Source organism: Typopeltis vanoorti, chromosome 19, assembly GCF_054136105.1.
Source record: "Typopeltis vanoorti isolate ZY-2024b chromosome 19, IOZ_Tvanoo_1.0, whole genome shotgun sequence".
In the NCBI taxonomy this organism is placed as follows: domain Eukaryota; kingdom Metazoa; phylum Arthropoda; class Arachnida; order Uropygi; family Thelyphonidae; genus Typopeltis; species Typopeltis vanoorti.
This window is the reverse complement of record NC_143567.1, coordinates 56445227-56467574: the sequence shown is the minus strand read 5'-3', so window position 1 is coordinate 56467574 and position 22348 is coordinate 56445227. Positions and strand designations below refer to the sequence as shown.

At 35.8% G+C, this 22348-nt stretch overlaps 1 protein-coding gene across 1 annotated transcript in view; it reads right to left on the bottom strand.

Moving 5' to 3' along the window:
- Nucleotides 1-22348, bottom strand: part of LOC150096139 (mitogen-activated protein kinase kinase kinase 4-like) — a 734047-nt gene that overhangs the window by 306660 nt on the left and 405039 nt on the right. Inside the window, exon 17 of the mRNA XM_090409620.1 lies at nucleotides 7112-7344. Within this exon, the coding sequence (XP_090265746.1) occupies nucleotides 7112-7344 (233 nt within the window). The remainder of the gene's footprint in view (nucleotides 1-7111; nucleotides 7345-22348) is intronic.

The window sequence follows — 22348 nt, the reverse complement described above, 5'->3', positions numbered from 1 at the left end:
AAATAATACCATGCTTTTGAATGTTTGAGAAGAGGAGGAGGAGGAGGATGGGCAATGATGGGAAAGTTTATGAATGCTACCCATGTGAGTAGGTTTTCTCAAACAAAATAAGAAAGTGTTACAAGACGTCTGATTAAATCACCTAAAAGGACTGATATTTTATTATTTCTATAATGAACCAAATTCTGGGGTGCTAGTTTGAGGTGGAGAAGGAATGAATCTAATGGGTGTTAGTCATTATTATTAAGGTGACCAATCGTCCTCCTTTAGGGAGGACAGTCTCCTTCTTTTGTAGGTTCTGTCCTTTCTCGAAAAGTGTCCTCCTTTTTGATATTTTAAAACTAATCTGTTAATCTCTGTATTCAGAGATGCCGTGCCGAACTGTTACGCGTCATGTGACGGTACAGTTCGGAAAGATGCAATTATGAAACGCATGCGCAGGACATAGGAGAACTTCATGTGTCTCGCCCTTGTCTCGCACCATTGCGCACTTCACTTTGTTTACTTTATCTCTATATTATACTTCGTGTTTATTTCTAATGGAAATACGAAATTATTTCTTTCTCAGTGAATATTATACTCAGGTAAGTACAATTCACGTTTTATTAATTCATTAATTCAATTTTATACAACCCTGTTTTCAACACAAGTGTAAAATAATTTAAATATAGATTTAGTAAAGTTTTATCGCTTTTGTTATTAAAGTTTTAGTTTTAATTATTAATTTTATTTATTCATAATGTACTTGCATCGTTCGTGTGGCTCTATATTTTATTTTTAATTTCATTTAAGGAATGGAAAAATCAAGAAAAAGGAAATGCCATTTCAATGATCAATTGAAAAAGGAATTTCCACTCCTCATATCAAAGAGAGACAACATTGTTTTCTGCAATATTTGCAGAGGAGAATTTTGTATTGCAGTTGGAGGTAGAGCAGCTATAACGAAACACTTGAACACCAACAAACATAAGCAATCATTAGATGTCAGCTTCCAGTAGTAAAGTAACCTATTTTTTTAAAACTTCTAATTATTCTGAAGATGAAAAACAGTTAGCTGTAATGGAGGGAACATTTGCATTTCATACCATAATTCACAATCAAAGTTTTCGTAGTATGGATTGTACAACTAAATTATTGAAAAACTTTCACAATGCTAAATTTTCATGTGCCAGGACAAAATGTGAGGCTATTATTAAATCAGTATTTAAAAATTACTGTGATAAAATACTTGCAGAAGACTTGAAAAATGCAGCATTTGTAACGGTTTTATTTGATGCATCAAATCATAATGAAACCAAATTGTATCCAATACTAGTAAGATATTATAATGTTACCAAGGGCATTCAAGTAAAAATTTTAAATTTAGAATCCATTGAGGGTGAAACTGCTGAAATTTTGTCAAACCACCTATGCAGAGTAATAAATGAAAACAATTTGAAATCTTAAGTTGTTGCACTAACAGCTGATAATACAAACACAAATTTTTGTGGGCGAAGACGCAAAGGAGTGAATAATGTCTATGTAAAATTAAAAGATTTACTCCAAAAGAAAATACTAGGAATAGGTTGTAATGCACATATTTTGTCAAATGCAATCAACACACATCATGTGCCATGCCAATTGATGTAGAAATAATAATAACGACAATTTATTTGTATTTTAGTTGTTTTACTGTTCGTGTGGCTACTTTAAAACAATTTTGTGAAGACGCAAATGTTGAATACAAAAAACTTTTAGGATATTCAAAAGTTAGATGGTTAGTTAAAACACCTGCTATAGAGCGTGTTTTACGATTATTTGAGCCTCTCCGTTCATATTTTTTAAGTTTAGACAAATGTCCAAAAATTCTGGAATCTTTTTTCAATTATGAATTATCAGAGATATTAATGTATTTTGTACATAATCAGGCATCTATTTTCCACAAAATGATTCAAAAGATTGAAGGTGAACATATTTCAGCTACAGAAGTTAGTCTTATTTTGAACGATTTTGTCCTTCAATATAAATCACGATTTGAAGAAAAATTTATTCCTTTAATAATAAAAAGAAAATTGTCAAACTTAGAGGAATCAAATCCGGGCATAACGGAAAAGTTTACCAAAGAAGTGCAGAATTTTTACCAAACATGTTTCCAATATGTCGAAGAATGGTCTGAAACAAATATCACAGGAAATAACAGTTTTCAATGGCGTTTTTAAACTTCATCGCAAGTAAATTGGGCAGATATTGAAAATTGTGTTGAGTTTTTATCGAAAGAAATGCCTGATATATTAAAATCGATGACAATTGTCTGTTTGAAGAAATTAGAAGACTGAATGTATATTTAAATTCTGATAAATTAGAACAATGGGAAAATCAACATGCTGAAATTGATAAAAGATGGGTGTATTATATTTAACCATTTCAAAAATGAACACATTCCATATGAATATGAAAATTTAGTTATTCTTGTTGAATTTACGTTGTGCTGCCCTGGAACTAATGCAGCAGTTGAAAGAGTTTTTTCAATTGGTAATGATTTTTGGACAAGCGAGAAATCAAGATTGAATGTTGATACTCTAGCTGCAGCACTTACCGTAAAATTCAATATGAAGGATGTTTCTTGCTCCGAAATTTCCAATATATTGTTAGAAAATGATATATTGACAAAAAATATTCATTCAATGGAAAAATACTCGTTTAATTAAATAATTAAAAGGGATGTAAGCATAATTAGTGTATTTTTGTTTAAATTAATAAAATGTTTCATTTATTTACGTTGTACTTTTTTCTTAAATTTTTTCGTCCTCCTTTTCATTGTAAAAAAATTGGTCACATTATTATTATTATTATTATCCCAAGACTTCATGGAGTCAAAGATTCATCTGGGAGGTCCTTTTATCACACACACACATCTCATCATACCGTGTCTTAAACACACTCAAACTCCTTGCAGACACCACACTCTCAGGCAAGGCATTCCAATCATTCACAACTCTGCACGAAAAAAAAAACAAAAAACCTGCCTCTCACTCCCCTACTCACACCCTTTTTATACAGTTTCCAGGGATCACCTCGGGTTCTCCCACTATTCTCTGTAGAACTTCTCCACCATTGATCCTATAACAACCCCTTACCAACTTGTAGGTCTCTATCATATCAGGGTGAGGAGTGGTTTCTTTGCATGGAGGGTGGTTGAACCGTGGAATGTATTGCCTGATGGAGTGGTGAGAGCAAGAACGGTCAATGAGTTTAAGGAGTGGTATGACAGAATTTGTGTTTCTTTGGGGGAGAACCCCCCCTCTATGAGTCTTGACAGACTTTATGTTCTTAGGAAGGACCTCCCACGATGAGTCTTTTGGCTCCATGGAGGCCTGAATAATAATAATAATAATAATAATAATAATAATAATAATCTCCCCTCTTCCTCCTGTCCACCAGACTGCAAATTACATCTTCTCAATATTTCCTCATACTCGACATTCCAGAGGTCAGAAACTACCTTAGTCAGTCGCCTTTGGACCCTTTCCAACATCTCTTCATCCTTCTGAAAACCCGGTGACCAAATCTGGGCAAAATAGTCCATGTGTGGCCTAATCAAAGCCTTATACAACGGAACAAGAATCTCCCTACTTCTACACGTGAGTGTCCTCTGCATCATTCCCAGAAGTCTTTGTGTTGTCTTCACAATTTTGGCAATGTGTCCCCTAAATTTTAGATCCTTATCCACTGTCACCACAAATGGAGAACATATTAATGTATCTTAGCCAAACAGGTTTGAGAATGATGACATCAGGAGCACATTTTTCAAAATGTTCCATAAAACAAGGTAAGCTTTGTGCACGGATTGCTTTCTCAAAAAATGCCGTGATACGAAAGTCATTCCTACGTTTGCTAGATTTAGAGAAACAATTCAGTCTCCTGGAGCTCATGCAATTTACGTTCGTGCAAGTTTTTTCTTGATATGGAACCAACTTCGGGCGACTAAAAAAGATTTAGCATCTAACATTAATTCTATTTTGGATCTTGAAAGAAAAATTTCAGCTGTCCTTGATGACGAATTACTGGATATTGTTCTTCGGGTATCTAAACAATCTTTAGCTCGTTCCTATGAAAAAAGTTCTGGCAAACGTATGCAAAAATATGAATTGTTATACCATAAGCAAAAGAAAAATGTTACCTCTGACAACACTCCTACGAATAAATGGATTGTTAATATTTCTGGACACCCGTTATCTGACGCTGAAACTAGTGCATTAGCTAAAGGCCTTGATTTTGCCATAATACCTAAATGCATTCCTTATCTCAATTTTTTGCATAATATCGAACATAATCTGTCAGGACTTTCTAGCGAAGATGCTAATAAACTACGATTCGAAGTTGCAGCTTCTCTTTTTAAAAGCAATGCCATGTAATTTATCGAGTGCTGAAATCCATGGGCTAACTTCATCAAGAAAAAATAATGAAATATCTATTCCAAAAGCCGATAAAGGAGAAAAGATGTTGTGATCATGGATAAGACTGACTATGAGAGTAAAGTAACCAGCCTTTTACAAGATACCTCTACCTATCAAGAAATCAATCATAATCCTAAAAGTTTGCAAATTAAACAATTAAATAAGTTGCTTGATGAAATTATCAGTTGGGATCAAAACTTTGTGGAAAACTGCGCACTCATTTTGGAAGAACTCCTCGCTTATATGGCCTCCCAAAAATCCACGAAGAAGGTTATTCAGTAAGACCCATTGTGAATTGTATTGACTCTCCCACTTACCAAATTGCTGAATTTTTGTCACGATCATTAACTGCCCTTACTAGATATTCTAGATCTTTCATCAAAAATTTGACACATTTTCTTGAAAAAATCAAGGATGTTCAAATCAAAGAGTCTGACTTACTAGTTAGTTCTGATATTGTTTCCCTTTTTACCAATATTCCATTAGCTGACACGCTCAACTTACTATATGATGATTACCCTCTGGATATTGCAAAGATTTTTGAATTCGTTATACATTCAGGTTATTTCAGCTGGAAAAATAAGATCTACAAACAAGTTGAAAGTACTGCCATGGGTAGCTCTCTGTCTCCACCTTTGGCAAACTATTTTTGGAAAATCTGGAAGGCATCTTGTTCTCATCCATTCATCCCCAACACCCTCTTTGGTTTTGTTATGTCGATGATGTTTCTGCTATTTGCCACATTCAGTTCACCATGGAAAAAGAAAAGTCTGGTAGTTTACCATTCTTGGACATCCTCCTTACACGCCCATCCTCTGGTACTTTGTCTACAAGTGTCTATTGAAAACCTACTTTTAGTGGCAGATACATTCATCAAAAGTCTGCTCATTGCACCTCTCAAAAAATTGGCATTATCAAATCTTTAATTAATAGAGCACATAAAGTGTGCTCCTCTCCATCAAGCCTACAACAAGAACTTTTCACTATAAAAAAGTTAATAGAATCTAATGGTTACAATCCTAATCAAATCCAACAGATAATTGACTCCTACGTTCCAACACCTCAGGATTCTTCAACAGACTGCAGAGTTCCAATCCCTTACATTTCAGGCATCTCAGAACCTATAGGCAGAATTTTGAAGAGGTATCATCTTATTCCTACATATTTTCCTATCAACAAAATTTCTCACTTGTTGCTATCTACAAAAGACAAACTGTCACCTATATCATTGGCTGGTGTTTACAAGATACAATGTGAATGCAAATTGTCATATTTTGGACAAACAGGGCAGTTCTGTGGAAAAAAGAATGAAGGAACATCAATATTATATCGAATACATGAAACCTCATAAGTCTGGTCTAGCACAACATAGCATTGACACTAATCATAATATCCAGTGGGATAAAGCTTGTTTTCTCCACAGATGCAGGTTTAAATATGAAGGCCTTTTTAAAGAAAGTTGCGAAGCCCTCTTACATTGGCCGAATTTAAATCGAAATGACTGTCTCTCTCCCAAAAGGGGAGTCTTATTTTATGCAACCATCAATGAAATAATTATCTTTAAAGAATTATTTAATAATATTTTAGTAATTAATCTTCTGGCACGAGGCAACAATTTTGTTTGGTGATCCACCGACTGTTCTGTACTTTGTATTCCATTCCTTTAACTGTTTGTTCTACACTGAGGTTGTACTGTTACTTTCAGTAAAATATTAGTACCTTTATTTAATTAAAGTTATTATTGTGGTCTATATGTGTTTCATCATTAGAAGAGATAAGGGAGAGCACATTGCATTGCCCTCTACTCTGTGCCATTCCTGAAAGTTAACAAAAGGATGAGATGAGGAAGATGAGAAATAGTGTTTTGCATGGAAAATTCACATCCTCTCAAGCACTGTGTTCATGGAACACAGTGCTTGAGAGGATGTGAAAGGTAGACAGTGAATGAGCTCAGGAAGCTCATTCACCTACAATTTTATAGAGGTGCTGACTAATAATTAATAATAGTGATAACATCATATGATATGTGATGTTATTATTACTGATTTTTATTATTATTACTGATTATATGTGATTATATATAGCCGGCCTGGTTGGCCAAGTGGTTAGCGTATCCACTCTCCAGCCGAAAGGCTGAGGGTTCAAAAGGCCACCATGGATTTTTTGATGTTTGTGATTGTATGGGAACATACTAGTAATGGTGGTCGGTAGGTAGCGTTGGTATAGTTATGGTTCATTGCAGTTGGTGGATTGAGTGGTGAAGACTGAGAGTTGTAGAGTAGGTGCCCTCCCTTCATGAGTCTTTGGACTCCCTGGAGGTGTCATGTAATAACAATAATAATAATAATGATATTTTGTTATTATTACTGATTATATGTGATGTTGCAATAGAAGTTGTAAGCTGATTATGATGAGTTATTTAATTGATGGATTAAAGGCTGAGAATACCTCAGAAAAGACTGAAGATCATTTATGAATAGCAATCTTTTAAAAACTGCAAACAACACTTGTTTTAAATATAATAGTTCTCTTTAGCTTTTCTTAAAGATGCATTTCAGATGAAAGCTGGTCTTGAATTCCCCCCCCCACACACACACAATCATGCTTTTTAATAGAAAAATGAAAGCAAAATTATATCACTGCATAAAATGTTCTATTAAAACTGGTCTATATACCTTTTCCTATTTAATGTCCATTCTTCTTGGCCTGTGAAAACAGGTGATGTTAAGGAAATAGAATCACTACGGTTACTAGAAACTGAATGAGATCTTTGTACAGAAGCATTGTAAGATACTAAAAATGGAGAATTTCCTGAGTGAGATGAAGATGAAAGTGGAGTTCCAAGGGGTGATTTTTCTGTTGGCCCAATCAAATGTTTAATACAGTCATCTACTGTTTTCTTCAAGGTCTGTTTATAAAAGCAAATAAACATAAAACAAAGAAAATTTTTTATCAAAGATTCAAACTTTAAAATAACTAAATTTTAAGTTTGCACATATGTGTTTTAGAACAAAAATAAACATTAGAGTTCATGTGAGATTTTTTCAATTAGCACAGTTGCATATATTAATTATCAAGAATATATTAGTTATCAAGAGAAATTAGCAAGAAATTGAATTAGTGCAATACATATAAATGTCATATGTATTTGCCCATTCAAGATAATCAAAAAATGAATCTGAAAGTCTTATATAATATTATGAACAGGTGAAGTATTTATTATGGTGATTTTAACTATGGGAACATTGGGTTATGGGAACAGACAGAGAAGCTCCTGAGAAACAGCTATACCTTAATGCAGAAAGAATTGAGGAATTCAGCAAGTTTGAGTACCTGGGATCCATTATTAATGTGAAGAATTGCTACTCAGAAGATGTCAGAAGAAGAAGATTAGGAATAGCTAAAACAACAGTCAGAAACTTGTCTAAAATCTGGAAGGATAGATCTATCTCCATGGGAACAAAGTTGAGGATTTTGGATGCAGCTGATTTTCCAACAGCAACTTATGGATGTGAGACTTGAAACCTAAAGAAATGCAGGAAAAGGATAGCTGCTTTTGAGATGCGGTGTTACAAAATGTTGATGAAAATATCATATACTGAAAGGCAGACAAACTAGAATGCTAGAAAGTAGCAGTAGAACTTTAAGGCTCCTTAAGGATACTGACAAAAGAATGTGTTGAAATAATTTGGACACACTGAAAGGATGGAAGGAAGACTTCTCAAAACAGTAACAGAAATTTAAGTTCCTGAAAAAAGAGAAAGAGGTAGACTATCAATGAGATGGATGGATGGTGTGTCTGGAATGTCTGATCATCAGAGAGCTGAAGTCTCCAGAAAAGCATACAGCAGGACCACCTGACAAGGACTGGTGTGGTCCATCACCAAGCATCTGAGTGACCATATGGCACCTGTTGATGTCAAATGAACAAATGGATGGAACATAGACTGAGATGAGGAACAGTCATAGGGAGGAAAGGGAATAGAACTTATATAGCTGGAAACAGATAACCACCAGTGACAGCATGCAGCAGAGAGGAGGTTCGAGACTGTTGGATCTGATCATAGCATTAGGGAACTTAACAGTAACTAATCTACCTATGCTGCCTTAGGGGAAGCAATCATAAAGTTTTGACCTGGGAGATTACCAGACATGCAGAATTTTCTGTTAAGAAGGGATTATATGTAGAATTACAAATTATGACAAGCTGAGAAGTTAGTTTTCAACAGTACCATGGCATAAGAATTTGGAGATGATATTAGTGCATGGTAGGTTATTAAGGGATATTTGAAGAAATCTGTATCAAAATGTATACCCAGAGTCAGAAAGATAAATCAAATAGGAGTTAAGTTTAAGGGAGATGGTAAATCCCGTATTATTCTACAGCCAGGTATGAAACTAATACGGGATTTACCATCTCCCTTAAACTTATGTCGCCGGTAAAATAACTTTTTGGCTTGTTATCATAGTAATACAAATAGGAGTTAGTTAGATGAATAGCTTTAATAAGCAGGAGTTGAGAATGAAAAAGTTGTAGAGGGAGCATAAAGAAAAAGTGATCAGCATGCTCATGAGCAACACAAGGCACACAAGCAAGAAGGATGACCTGTATGGTAAGGAAAGCTAGGCATACTAATGAGGACAAAAGAAATTCTAAAGAGATCTTTTGCTATGTGGCAGAAGGATAAATAAGGTAGGAGTTAGATGGATGAATAGCTTCAATTCATGGAAGTATACAGAAAGAGGTGATCAGCAGGCCCATGAGCAGTACAAGGCCCACAAGCAAGAAGGGCGACCTGTGTGGTAAGGAAAGCCAAAGCTGAGAGAAAGCTAGGCAAACTGATGAGGGCAAGTGAAATTCTGAAGAGTTGCTATGTGGCAGGTAAAAGCCAGAATGACTATAGAAGGATGAATTTAAAAAGTGATGATGGTGGGGAAGTAACAGAACCAAACGAAATAGTTGAATTACTGAGTGAGTATTTTGTAAGCGTGTACCATCTAGGTAGTAAGTTGCAATGCTAGATGTGACATTGCCATGGAAATAGATGCCATATCAGGCTGAGTATTACAAGAAAGTGCAAGAGAATTATCCGCTCCTCTGACCAACTTATTTATTTAAGCCTCAATACTGGTAACATGCCAGTGGATTGGAAAGAGGATAAAATAGCCCCACTGTATAAAGGAGGCACCAAGACAGAAGTAGCAAATTATAGGCCAATCAGCATCTCAGGTTAACATATTGGAGAAACTGGTAAAGACTGGGTGGATAGGAATATGATATTCTATGAGGGACCACGATTTTATGAAGAGCAGATCTTACTTTGCTTACTTTTTATAAAATAAAGTTACAAAGGAGTTGTTTAAGGGAATGTTTACTCAGTCATACTGCTGGACTTTGCAAAGGCATATGACGGCATTTGACAGGATCAGGATTCTACGTTGAACTCTGTTGCATATATTAAAGCAAACAGGGATGGATATGAATCTAATGATTTGGATTACTGGGTCGCTGATGGACATATACCCAAGAGTGGTTTATGGATGAGTTGAGTTCAGGTGAAGGCAGGTAACCAGGCATGTACCAAAGGGAGGATCAATTCTTGGTCATCTATTGTCAATTTGTACATCAGTGATATAGGAAATGATTTGCACAAGAAATATTCAGTTGTTTACTGATAATGTTAAACTGGGAAGAGTGATTATAAATGAAGGTGATGCAGAGATCCTGCAGGAGGACTTCAACTGGTTAGCAGTATGGGAAATGGTAAATAAATGGTTGTAGTTTAATGTAGCCAAGTCTAATATGATGCACTTTGGAAAGAAGAAATCACAAGAGCTCTGTATACTATAACTGATGACACTGAAATGTAGGAAACTGAGGAGGCAAAGGACTTGAAGGTGACTGTGGACAGCAGTTGAAGTTTAGAGAGCATACTGCAAAGGTAGTGAAAACAGCACAACAAATTATGTGGTTCTTGAAGAACATGTTAACAAGCAGGAATAAGGAGGTTATTTTTCTCCTATATAGGGCCACATCTGGACTACTGCATGCAGATCTGGATATCCAGATTTGTGGGAATGAAGTGGCGTAGAGGATCCAGAGGCGAGTGACAAAGATCGTGATAGATCTGTGGTGTGCTTCCTACAAGAATAGATTGATGGTCTGTAGGCTTCAAAAATTAGCTAGTAGGCAAAAAAGAAGAGAAATTCAGGAAATTGAGGAATTCAGCAAGTTTGAGTATCTGGGATCCATTATTAATGTGAAGAATTGCTACTCAAAGATAGAAGCATAAAAGTTATTAAAGGGGTTTTATAGGACTGACTCTGAACACTTTTCCCAGTACGTGGCAGGAAGGGAGAGAATAATGAATGCCCAACAGAAATTGTGTAAAAGCATGGTTAGCAAAGATGTTAGGGCTAGATTTTTTTTTTTTTTTTGCTTTGGGGGTAGTGAATGAATGGAATAGGTTGCCAGAGGTGGTTATGAGTGTTTTGTCAGTGAATGAGTTTAATGAGAGAGAGGGAGATGATAGGTACTGTGTGAATAATGAGTCTCTCATGATGAGTATTCTTAATTAGCTTATGATTATCTGGCCCACAGAGGGTCAGGTAAGGACATTAGTTCAGTTTCAGCTGGGAATGCTGAAATAAAGCACCCAGCAATTACCTTGATGAGTACTAAGTGAGCAATCATTATGGGTGAATAATATTATAAGTAATCATTAATATATCGGAACATCGATTGGGTAGTAGAGAAAATCCATGATAAAAATGAAGGAGAATTTATTGAGCCATCATGAGACAACTTTCTCGAATAGCATGTGAAAGAAGGAACTTGATGTTAAAGAGTGTTACATTTGATCACAGCATCAAAAGTGGTCTCAGTTAAGAATGAAACTGATGTACCACTACTTGGTGGCAGTGATCATGCTGTACTGATCTGGTTAGTCACTATATGGATGTTCCAATTAGGACAGGTTACATGTTGAAATAGAAAGCTGGAAAGTATGACAAACTCAGGAGACTAACATCTTTGGCCTAATGGTATTACTTGCTGAATGGGAAAGATATCAGCAATGCATGGGGAGCTTTGAAAAGGCTTAAATGAAACAGTGTATGAATATGTCCCTAAAGTTCAAAGGACAAACAGGGCAGGAGTGAAACAGAAGTGCAACTTAATTAAGCAGGAAATCCATACGAAGAAGTGATGTGGAAGAAATATTGCAAGAATAAGAGTGAGAAAAGTTGTGAAATATATGAAGTGCAGGCAAGAAATTTAGTTGCACAGAAAGCTAAACTGGAGGTAGTTTAAAGGTAATTCAAAAGAATTTTATTGTTCTGCTGCAACTAAAGTACAAATGTAGAACAGATGGTATCTTTGTGTCAGAAGCTGTTGAGACTGATTAAATAATGAATGCTCACTTAACTAAGATCTGTCAACCAGGTGTATGTAACTTAGCACACTACAGTGGATGAAGAAATGGAGGTACATGAAAATGAGTTTCTATAGTTGTTGAATAACTTGGATAAGAATTTTGCATAGGGACAGATGGGATATCAGCATGTATGCTAAATGAATGTTCAGCCAAACTGGCAGAGCCTTTGACATGTTTGTATTAATGACTTGAGTCTCAGCTCAGGAAGGATACCACAGAAATGGAAAGAATGTATGACAGTTCCATTGTACAAAGGTGGTGCAAAAACCGATGCATCAGACCACAGCCCTATGTGGCCTGTGACAATGGTGATGAAGATTTTGGAGGTTGGCAAGAATTCATATACAGGAATGGATTGACAGATTGCAAAGAATAGCATGGGTTTACTAAATGGAGGTCATGTTTTAACAGTTTGCTAATAATTAATAATAATGTTACAGCCGAGTTTGATGAAGGGAATGGATACATTGTGATACTGCTTGACTTCGCCAGTGCATTTGATAGAACACCACATGTTGCATAAACTGAAGAATATGGGATTAGAATATAAACTATTAACTCGAATAAGTGGGTGGTTGACAGACCTTCATCAGAAACTGGTATTATAGTGGATGTGATTGTGCCATATTAAAGGTGACCTGTAGTGTACCCTAGGAATCAGTCTACTGTTATTCAATCTATACATCAATGATATTGGGATATGTCTGAGAGATGTTCAATTTTGCTGATGATGCAAAAAATAGGTAGGGAAAATCAGGGATGCTACTAATATCCAGCACTTACAGAATGAACTTGCGTAGGCTGTAAATGTAGGCAATTTATTTATTCGTATGGCATGAATATCAAAACATGCAGTACAATACACTGTCACTTTAATAACATATAAAATTAAAAGTCAAAAGTCATTTTAAAAACCAATAAAATTAAAAGGTTACATCCATATTGGTCAGATAGTTCATAGCTTCGGGTGTAGCACTTAAAAAGTCCAATTTGTTTCCTGAATATGCTCTGAGATAACACTGAGTCACAATATGGTTCACAGTTTGTCTCTGAGCTCCACAATCACAATGCAGGGATGGTCGTTTACCCCATTTAAAAAGCATGTCCACACATACACCATAAAGAGTTCGTATTCTATTAAGCTGAGTCCATGATTTTCGTGGGAGGTGTGAGCAAGCATCAAAACTTTCTTGTAATTCATTGAGAGAAAATTTTGTGATGTCATCTGTATGGCTCTCCCACTGTTCTTGCCACTTTTGCTTCAAGTCAAAGTTAGAATGTAGTAGTAGTTGGGCTAATTGTAGTGGTGGATGTCTTGATCTCAATCGTCATATACTTAAGTCTGGGAGATCTAAATGTATTGGTAGGGCTGTGTTCTCCAAGATTTTCTTATACTCCTGTAAGAGAGCCTTAGTCCTGCGCAGATTCGGTGGAACAATGTTACTAAGAGCTGGAAGCCAGTGTGTGGGCATTGATTTAATTGTGCCAGAAATCAGTCTCATTGTATTATTTAGTTGGCTATCAACAAGTTTAACATGTGTGCTATTTAGCCACACTGGTGAGCAATATTCGGCAACAGATAAAACTAGACAAGAGCAGTAATCCGCAGATTATCGGCTGTTGCTCCCCATGTCGTGCCTATTAGTTTTTGTATTATGTTGTTATGGGTTCTTAACTTAGCAGAAACGTTTGTTAGGTGTTGCTTGTAAGAGAGTGTGCGGTCCAGGGTAACGCCCAAGTACTTTGGAAACTTATTGTGTCGTAGTAAACATCCTTCAAAGAAGATATGTAAAGTGACATCTGCCATGTGATTATTAAGGTGAAAGCTTGATACTTCTGTTTTGTCTGGATTGAGTTGGAGCCTCCATTTTTTATAATATTCACCTATAGTTTTCAGATCTTTTGTAAGTACATCTTCAGCCTGACTCATGTTTTTGTGTCGAATGGCAATTACAGTGTCATCAGCATAACAGAACTTGCGTGAGATGGTAGCAAGCAAGTCATATGTGTATAGGTTATAAAGTAAGGGTGCCAATACTGACCTTTGTGGAAGACCATTATTAAGTTTTCGTTGTCGGGACATTTTATTTCCTAATATAACTTGAAAGAAACGTTCAGTGAGCATGGAGGAAATTAAGTGTGCAGTCCGTTTACATGGGACAATGCTAAGAAATTTGTATTCATAGGCTGCTGTTAGGTCCAAGAAGGCAGCTGATGTGTTTTCTTGCTTCTGAAATCCAGCTTCTATGTATGATGTTAAAGTGAGCACTTGATCACAGCAACCACATTTTTCTCTAAAACCAGCTTGCTCAATCGGGACATGCTGCATAATTGGTATGGACAATCTGTTGTACAGAAGGCGCTCTAACATTTTATAGGTGCAACTAAATAAAGCAATAGGTCTGTAACTTTTTGCCTCCTGGGGTGGTTTTCCAGGTTTAAGAATAGCAACTATTTTTGACTTCTTAAACTGGCTAGGTAGTCGGCCAGTCAATAATATATCAGAAAAGAATTCACAGAGCCATTTTATAGTATTTGGCCTGCTATTAATCAGAAATTCAGGATGGACACCGTCGAAGACTGGGGCCTTGCCTGCTTTGATATCTTTTATGATGGCTTTTACTTCATCTACAGTGAAGATTGAGGCATATTGTGAGAAAGCAGGGGCATTTATTTTTAAAGCTCTAAGTTCTTTCTTAACTTTCTTGGTATGTTCACGGTCCCTAGGTGCCCTTGATATATTAACAATTTGATTAGCTATTTTCTCAGGGGAGATGATTGTGCTTTTTCTTTTAGGTAGATTAGTTGTGGATAGTTGTTGGAGAAGATCCCAAGCTTTTCTACTTGATCGTTTGAAGTCAAGGTTTTCAACCGTATCAATCCATTTTGTTTTTCGAGATGAGTTCAGGCTATGTAGTAATTCATCTGCTATTTCAGGATCTTTACTTTTCAGGAACTCTCTGTAGAGATGTTCACTCTCTTCATTCCATCCGGGGACATAATCTTTTCTGTAACCTCTAGGGATATATTTTTTCGCAGTTGATATGATTGATCCTACAAATCTCTTGTACTCTGCAACTCTAGCAGGTATCCACCGAACACATTTATCCAATTCATTCACAAAATTTCTCCAATTTGCTTTTTTAAAGGTGATCTGTAGTGTACCCTAGGGATCAGTCTATAGACTACTGTTGTTCAATCTATACATCAATGATATTGGGATAGGTCTGAGAGATGTTCAATTTTGCTGATGATGCAAAAAATAGGTAGGGAAAATCAGGGATGCTACTAATATCCAGCACTTATGAACTTGTGTAGGCTGGAAATGTAGGCAATGATAATGGCTGTCAATTCAATGTTAGCAAGTGTAAGGTTACAGTGTGATGAGATTTCCAATATTGGTGGTGATTATGCTGTGAGAAACTGATGAGGGTAGGGATCTTGGAGTTATGGTGGAGGCATTTGAAGTTTAATGATGACATAGCAAAAATTGCAAATACAACCTGGAGAATAAGTGGAATACTGAAACAAACAAATTGATAAGGAAGTCATTTTGACTCTTTATAAGGTCTTGATATGACCACACCTAAACTACTGTGTGCAGATTTGTGGATTTCGATGGGATAAAAGCTGAATTAGATTATATCAAGATTATGGAATGTAGATTGAAAGTGTGCAGACACTGATAAACAAGAAAAATAGGAGTAATACGATGGATGTCTATAAACTTCTAAATGGGTGTTATAGGATATCTTTTGATGAAGTCATCCATGGAAGTTTGTGTGCAATTAAGAAAGGGGTAAAAGCTAGATTTTTCTCTCATAGAATAGCGAGTGAGTAAGTGAGTGGAACAATATGTCTATTAAAGTGGTGAGTTTATTTAGTGTGAATGAGTTTAAGAGACGGTATTACAGTTAGTGTGGGTGACGTATGTTCTCCCTCAATGAATCTGATTCTCTGGAGGTTTTAGATAGTAATAAATAATAATAATAATAATAATAAAATTATTATTAACATTATTAATCTTACATTTTGGTCATCCAAGGAAGTACTAACCACATAAATCCACCTAGATCAAAATTGATCTACTTGATCTAGGCATGAAAAAGATCTCATAGGAAGAAAATGATGCCAGAAAAAAAGACTAATGGTCATCTTCTGAGCTATTTCTTACCAGCATCCCACTCATTCTTTTGCTAATCTTCACACATTCTTAATATTAATGATGTCCAGATGCTTTCTAATTATCTTCATTTTTAACAAGATTCTGCCATTGATGCCATTTGTTCCATTCCCTAATATCAAAACTGTTTTACTTTTCATCTAACTTTTAGATCTTTAAATTAAAATTGGTTTAAGTACAGTTTTGTATTAAATTATACTTAAGAAATTATATTCTTTATTTTATCCTTTGCCCAAGAATGAGAAAATAAACGTTTTTGTAGATAAACAACAAATTACACAATTGCCACAGTAATTAACTTTAATGAAATGAAAGTACAGATATTTCGTACTGAAAATAACAGTACATCATCAGTGAGTAGAAACAAGCAAATCATCGTCAAATTCCTGCCATGTACCCTCAATGGGTGTACAGGATATGATAGTACTACATGAAAAATTTACATCATTACTAACTTCCTATCTACAATTTTCCTCCAAATCAGTCTATTACTTGTCAAGACTCCAACATTACCAGATCTTATATTTCTATGATCTAAGGCACTTTGTACCGTATCAATCCACCTATATCTTGGTCTTCCTCTGGGTTGTTTTCCTGCCAACTTGGCAGAGAACACTTGTTTTGCTAATCTTTCCTCGCCCATTCTGTTTAAGTGACCATATCACCTGAGATTAGCTCTGCTAACGCATTCCTGGATGCTGACAATGTCAAGTTCTTTCCTAATATTCTCCTTTTTAATATGATATTGCCATTGATTTCATCTGTTCACATCTCTAATCTTTCTCAGGACTCTCATATCTGCGGTCTTTAGTCTTTGGTCAAGTGTTTTACTTCTCACCCAGCTCTCAGATCCATAAATTAAAACTGGTTTGAACACTGTCTCGTATACAGCTAATTTAGTGTTCCAACTAATTTCTCTCTTATTCCATATGAATTTATACAGTTGACTTCCTACCATACCAACTTTGTTGATTCTGTTGTCTATTTCCATATTTAATTTACCATGTTCACTAAAAATCATGCCTAAGTAGCTGAAATGTTTTACTTGTTCCACAGGTTCTCCATTCACAACACAGTTAACATTTTCAATGATTCTGCCTATTTTCATTGTCTTTGTCTTTTTATTGCTGACCTTCATACCATATCTATTACAACAGTTATTCAATTTAGTCAGAGAATCTTGCAGACTGGTAGCGGATTTATTTAGAAGTATAACATCGTCCTGATAAAGCAAAGAGCTAACAGTAACATTTCCAATTTTGATATCATGTTTAATACCACTTTCCTTCATAATGTGATCCATACAGATAATGAATAACAGAGCGGATAATGTACATCCTTGTCTCACACCAGATTTAACATTAAACCATCTTCCTGTACTTCCTTCAATTCTAACTGCTGACTTACAACTCATACATAGACTAAGTATTGCTTGATATAATGCCCCATTGACACCATACAACTGTAGTGTATTGAATAGCTTCTCTCTTGGCACCTTGTCATATGTCTTTTCCAAATCGACAAAACTTAAATACAGACCTTTGTTATATTCCCATGATTTCTCCACTATTTGTCGTAAAGTGAAGATCTGATCCTGACAGCCTCTATTTGACCTAAATCCAGCTTGTTCTTCACCAAGCTTTTCTTCCACAATTATTCTCAACTGTTTCTCAAGTATACTTGCGTATACCTTACCAGGAACATTCAGTAGGGATATGCCTTTGTAATTGTCACATTCAGTTTTATTTCCCTTTTTATATATGGGTACTATGAGAGCTCTACTCCAATCGTCAGGAATTCGTCCTTCTATCCAGGTATTTCTGGTCGAATATCATCTACTCCTGCTGCCTTTCCACATTTCAAGCCTTTGATGGCTTTTTCTACTTCAAGTATGGATATATATTCCTGACTGTATGCCTGTTGAGTGTTTTTTACCACTGTGCTATCATTGCTCATTTCATTTAGCAATTTTTTGAAGTAATTACTCCATACTTCAAGAATATCTTTTTCTCCCGTTTTCATGTCACCTTTATCATCTCTAATTCCTTTTACAGCACTCTTTCCTCCATTCCTAAGCTTCTTCAACAACCTCCAGAATATTTTGCCACCTTCTTGATATTTATTTTCTATATTCTTGCCAAAGTCGTCCCATGACTTTTGTTTAGCTAGTTTTACACAGTGTTTAGCATTCTTGCATTTGTCTCTATATTCTCTAAGAGCACAAGCTGACTTATTTGACAGGAACTTTTGATATGCTTTCTTCTTTTCCTTCACTGCCTCTTTAACTTCCTGTGTCAACCATGGAGTTCTAATTTTTCTATCCTTGCATACAACTTCATCACATGCCTCTCTAGCTGAATCAATCAGGGTTTTCTTCAAGGCTTGCCACTGAATCTCCAAGGTTGGGTTCCTGTTCTCAAACTCTTTCATTTTTCCTTCAATAATCTTGTGTAGTTTAGTCTACAGTTCACACCTGAGAGCTGCTCAACTTTTATTCGCTTTAAAACTTTCTTACATGTCATTCTTTTCAATATGAAATACAAGTTTATCCTGCTCAAGACTAAATAGTGATCACTTCCCATTTCAAATCCTCTGTACACTCTGGTGTCCTGCACCAGGGAGAAAACATCACTATCAACAATAACATAGTCAATGAGACTTTTCTTATTCCTTACCTCTTCTCTCCATGTGAATTTGTGCACATTTTTATGTTGGAACATGGTGTTAGTAATAACCAGTCCATGTCCTGAGCAGAAATCCAGCAAGTATTTGCCATTATTATTAGCTTTGATCTTTTCTCCAAATTTTCCCAAAACATTTTTGTATGTCATACAAGGTACATACAGCAGTTGGTGGTTTACCAATCAAAAACTTTTGTCACATTCTGGAATTAATATTAATAAATAATATTATTAAAAACTATTTTCAATGGTTATATAAAATAAGAATCTCCCAAACTTTTGGGAGCGAGAGAAAGAGAGAGACAATCATCCAATTTAGATTTGGTTGATGCAAAAGGGCTTTGCAACTGTCTTTGAAAAGGCGTTGATATTCAGTATGAAATATCTGTACTTTCATTTCGTTAAAGTTAATTACCGTGGTTATCGTGTAATTTGTTGTTTATAGTCATGCCACAGGTATCTTTAAAGGTTAGAAAAGTTTGTAGGTGAAGTATCGTCACAGGTGGATTACTTGCCTATAAGGGCAGTTAACTTCTAATCAAATTGCTCCAGCATTGTAAAATATACAGTACACTTGATTTTGGATTGTGCTGTATTCTTAGAAATGCACAAGGATCTTAGAAAACACTGGACCTCCATAGATCTCTCAGAATCTTTGTCACTTCCCACCACCATCTCTTCTTCATCCCCCATGGAATCCAGGTTACCAGATCTGTATGCAGTAGTCCAGATGTGGTGTTATTAAAGCCTTATAAAGGGAAACAATAACCTTCCTGTCCCTGCTAGTTAGTGTGTTCTTCAACAACAACACAATCTCATGCTATTTTGGCTACCTTTGCAATATGCTCTCAAAACTTCAACAACCACATCCACAATCACACCCAAGCCCCTGACCTCATCAGTTTGCTGCAGTTCAGCTCTGTACAATATAGTACAGAGCTTGTGATATCTTCTTCCCAAAGTGCATCACCTTACACTTGGCCATTATAAACTGGCAGCCTATATTTATAGACTATTTAAGTCATTCTGCAGATCTCTATATTTCCTTTATTTACTATTACTGTTTCCAGTTTTGCATTATTAACAAACAACTGAATATTATCCATCAAATCATTTCTTATATCACTGATATACAACCTAAACAACAGAGGACAAGTACTGAGTCCTATGATACACCACTAGTCACCTGCATTCTCGTGGACTCAGCTCATCCATAAACTACTCTTTGATATCTGCCCAGCAGCCATCCTCAAATTACAATCAGCACATTCACATCCATCTTCATTTTCTCCAATTTATGCAACAGAGTTCTAAGTGGAATTCTGTCAAATGCCTTTGCAAATCCCAGCCCTATCATTGAGTAGCCACTTCCTTTATCCAACTCCATTATCAATTTTTTATAAAAAATAAGCAGTTTACTAAGGCAAGACCTATCCTTAAAACCCATGTTGCCTCTTTTAAATTATCCTATTCCTATCCACTCAGTACTGAATTCTGTGTTTTACAAATATTTCATAATATATAAATACATAATAAAGCATAAAATAATAAAACACATAATAAAACCAATGACTTGATCAAAAAGTTACCTAACTGGCCTCAAGAATTAAAAAAAAGTCTTTATCATCAAAACATCCATTGGTCCCAAGAATTTAGGGTGTACCAAAAATACACAAAAAGGATATTCCGTTGCAACTAATTGTAGATAGGAGAGATTCTCCAACCTCAAACTTAGCAAAATATCTGTCAAACCTGATATCACCACACATAAGAAAAACAGAATCATTTGTAAAAAATAATTTACATTTCATTGTAAAGGTAAAAGATATAAATATAGAACCTTCAGACATCTTAGCAGCAAGTTTCGATGCAGTCAGTCTCTTCACTGATGTACCCAGAAATGACACAGTGGATCTTGTAAATCTTTTTCCCACTGGACAGTGTAGGACTATTCAAACATTGCATGGAAAACACTTTTTTCATATTTCTAGACAAATATTGGGAACAAAAAGAAGGATTTGCCATGGGTTTCCCCCTTTCTCCAGCCTTAGCCAACCTGTCTATGGAAAATTTTGAAATCAATGCATTAAAAAGCAATCAGAAGAAATCAAATGTACTTAATGTGTTTGGTAATGTTACATCAAAGATATTTTCGTCATATGGTTGGGAATGGTGGATGAGCTGATTGCTTTCAAAGATTATCTGAACAACTTGCATCCCAATATAAAATTCGCTCTTGAAATAGAACAGCACAAAAAATTACCTTTCCTTGAGGAAAAAAGGTTATCCTTCTCTGTATACAAAAAACCTACCACAATGGGAAGATTTTTAAATGCCACTTCACAACACCATCCATTACAAAAGATAAGCATAATTAAAACTTCAACGAGACATGGCATACAATATATCAAGCACGTCAATTAAAATGAATGAACTGCACCACCTGAAACAGAATCTTGCACTTAATGGTTATGAACCCAAGACAATCAGAAAACTTCTTAATACATCTCCTGCAACTCCCTTACTCAAACAAGATTTCAAGAATGTAATCACGCTACCTTACATCAAGAATGTCACAGACAAAGTGGCTGTGTTGCTCTGTGAGTACAACATAAAAGTGGCTTTTTTACCTTTACAAAAAATATCAAGATTCCTACAACGACCAAAACCTCCATATCACTCCCATGAAAAAACCAGGAATCTATGAGATTCATTGCTCATGTGGGTTCATTTGCTATGTAGGTCAGACAGGGAGGTGAAGAGAGATCTGCATGTCTGTCGAAAAAAGAAGAGAGAATAAATCAGGGCTGGCATTCCACACAACCACTACTGGCGATCAAGTACTCTGGCAACAAACAAAAAAGTCATATATTGATAATAACTGTTTCGCAAGAAAATTTAAAGAAGTTCACAAATGCTTAGGATCTCTACACAATGCAATAAAAATCAAGGTTTAATTTTACATCAAATATGGTCTGCTGTCATCAAAAATTTAACTGCCACAGACCTAGGATATAGCACGTGTGATACCAGAGAACATAATTATTATTATTATTATTAAACAAGACCTCATGGAGTCAAAGACTCATCTAGGAGGTCCTTTTATCTTACACACACATCTCATCATACCGTGTCTTAAACACATTCAAACTACTTGCAGACACCACGCTCTCAGGCAAGGCATTCCAATCACTCACAACTCTGCACGAAAAAAACCTGCCTCTCACTCCCTTACTCACACCCTCCTTATACAATTTCCAGGGATGACCTCTGGTTCTCCCCTGATCTCCCACTATTCTCTGTAGAACTTCTCCACCATTGATCCTATAACAACCCCTTACCAACTTGTAGGTCTCTATCATATCTCCCCTCTTCCTTCTCTCCATGAGACTCTGCAAATTACATCTTTTCAATCTTTCCTCATACTCAACATTCCAGAGGTCAGAAACTACCTTAGTCAGTCGCCTTTGGACCCTTTCCAACATCTCTTCATCCTTCTGAAAACCCGGTGACCAAATCTGGGCACAATAGTCCAAGTGTGGCCTAATCAAAGCCTTATACATTGGAACAAGTATCTCCCTACTTCTACATGTCAGTGTCCTCCGCATCATT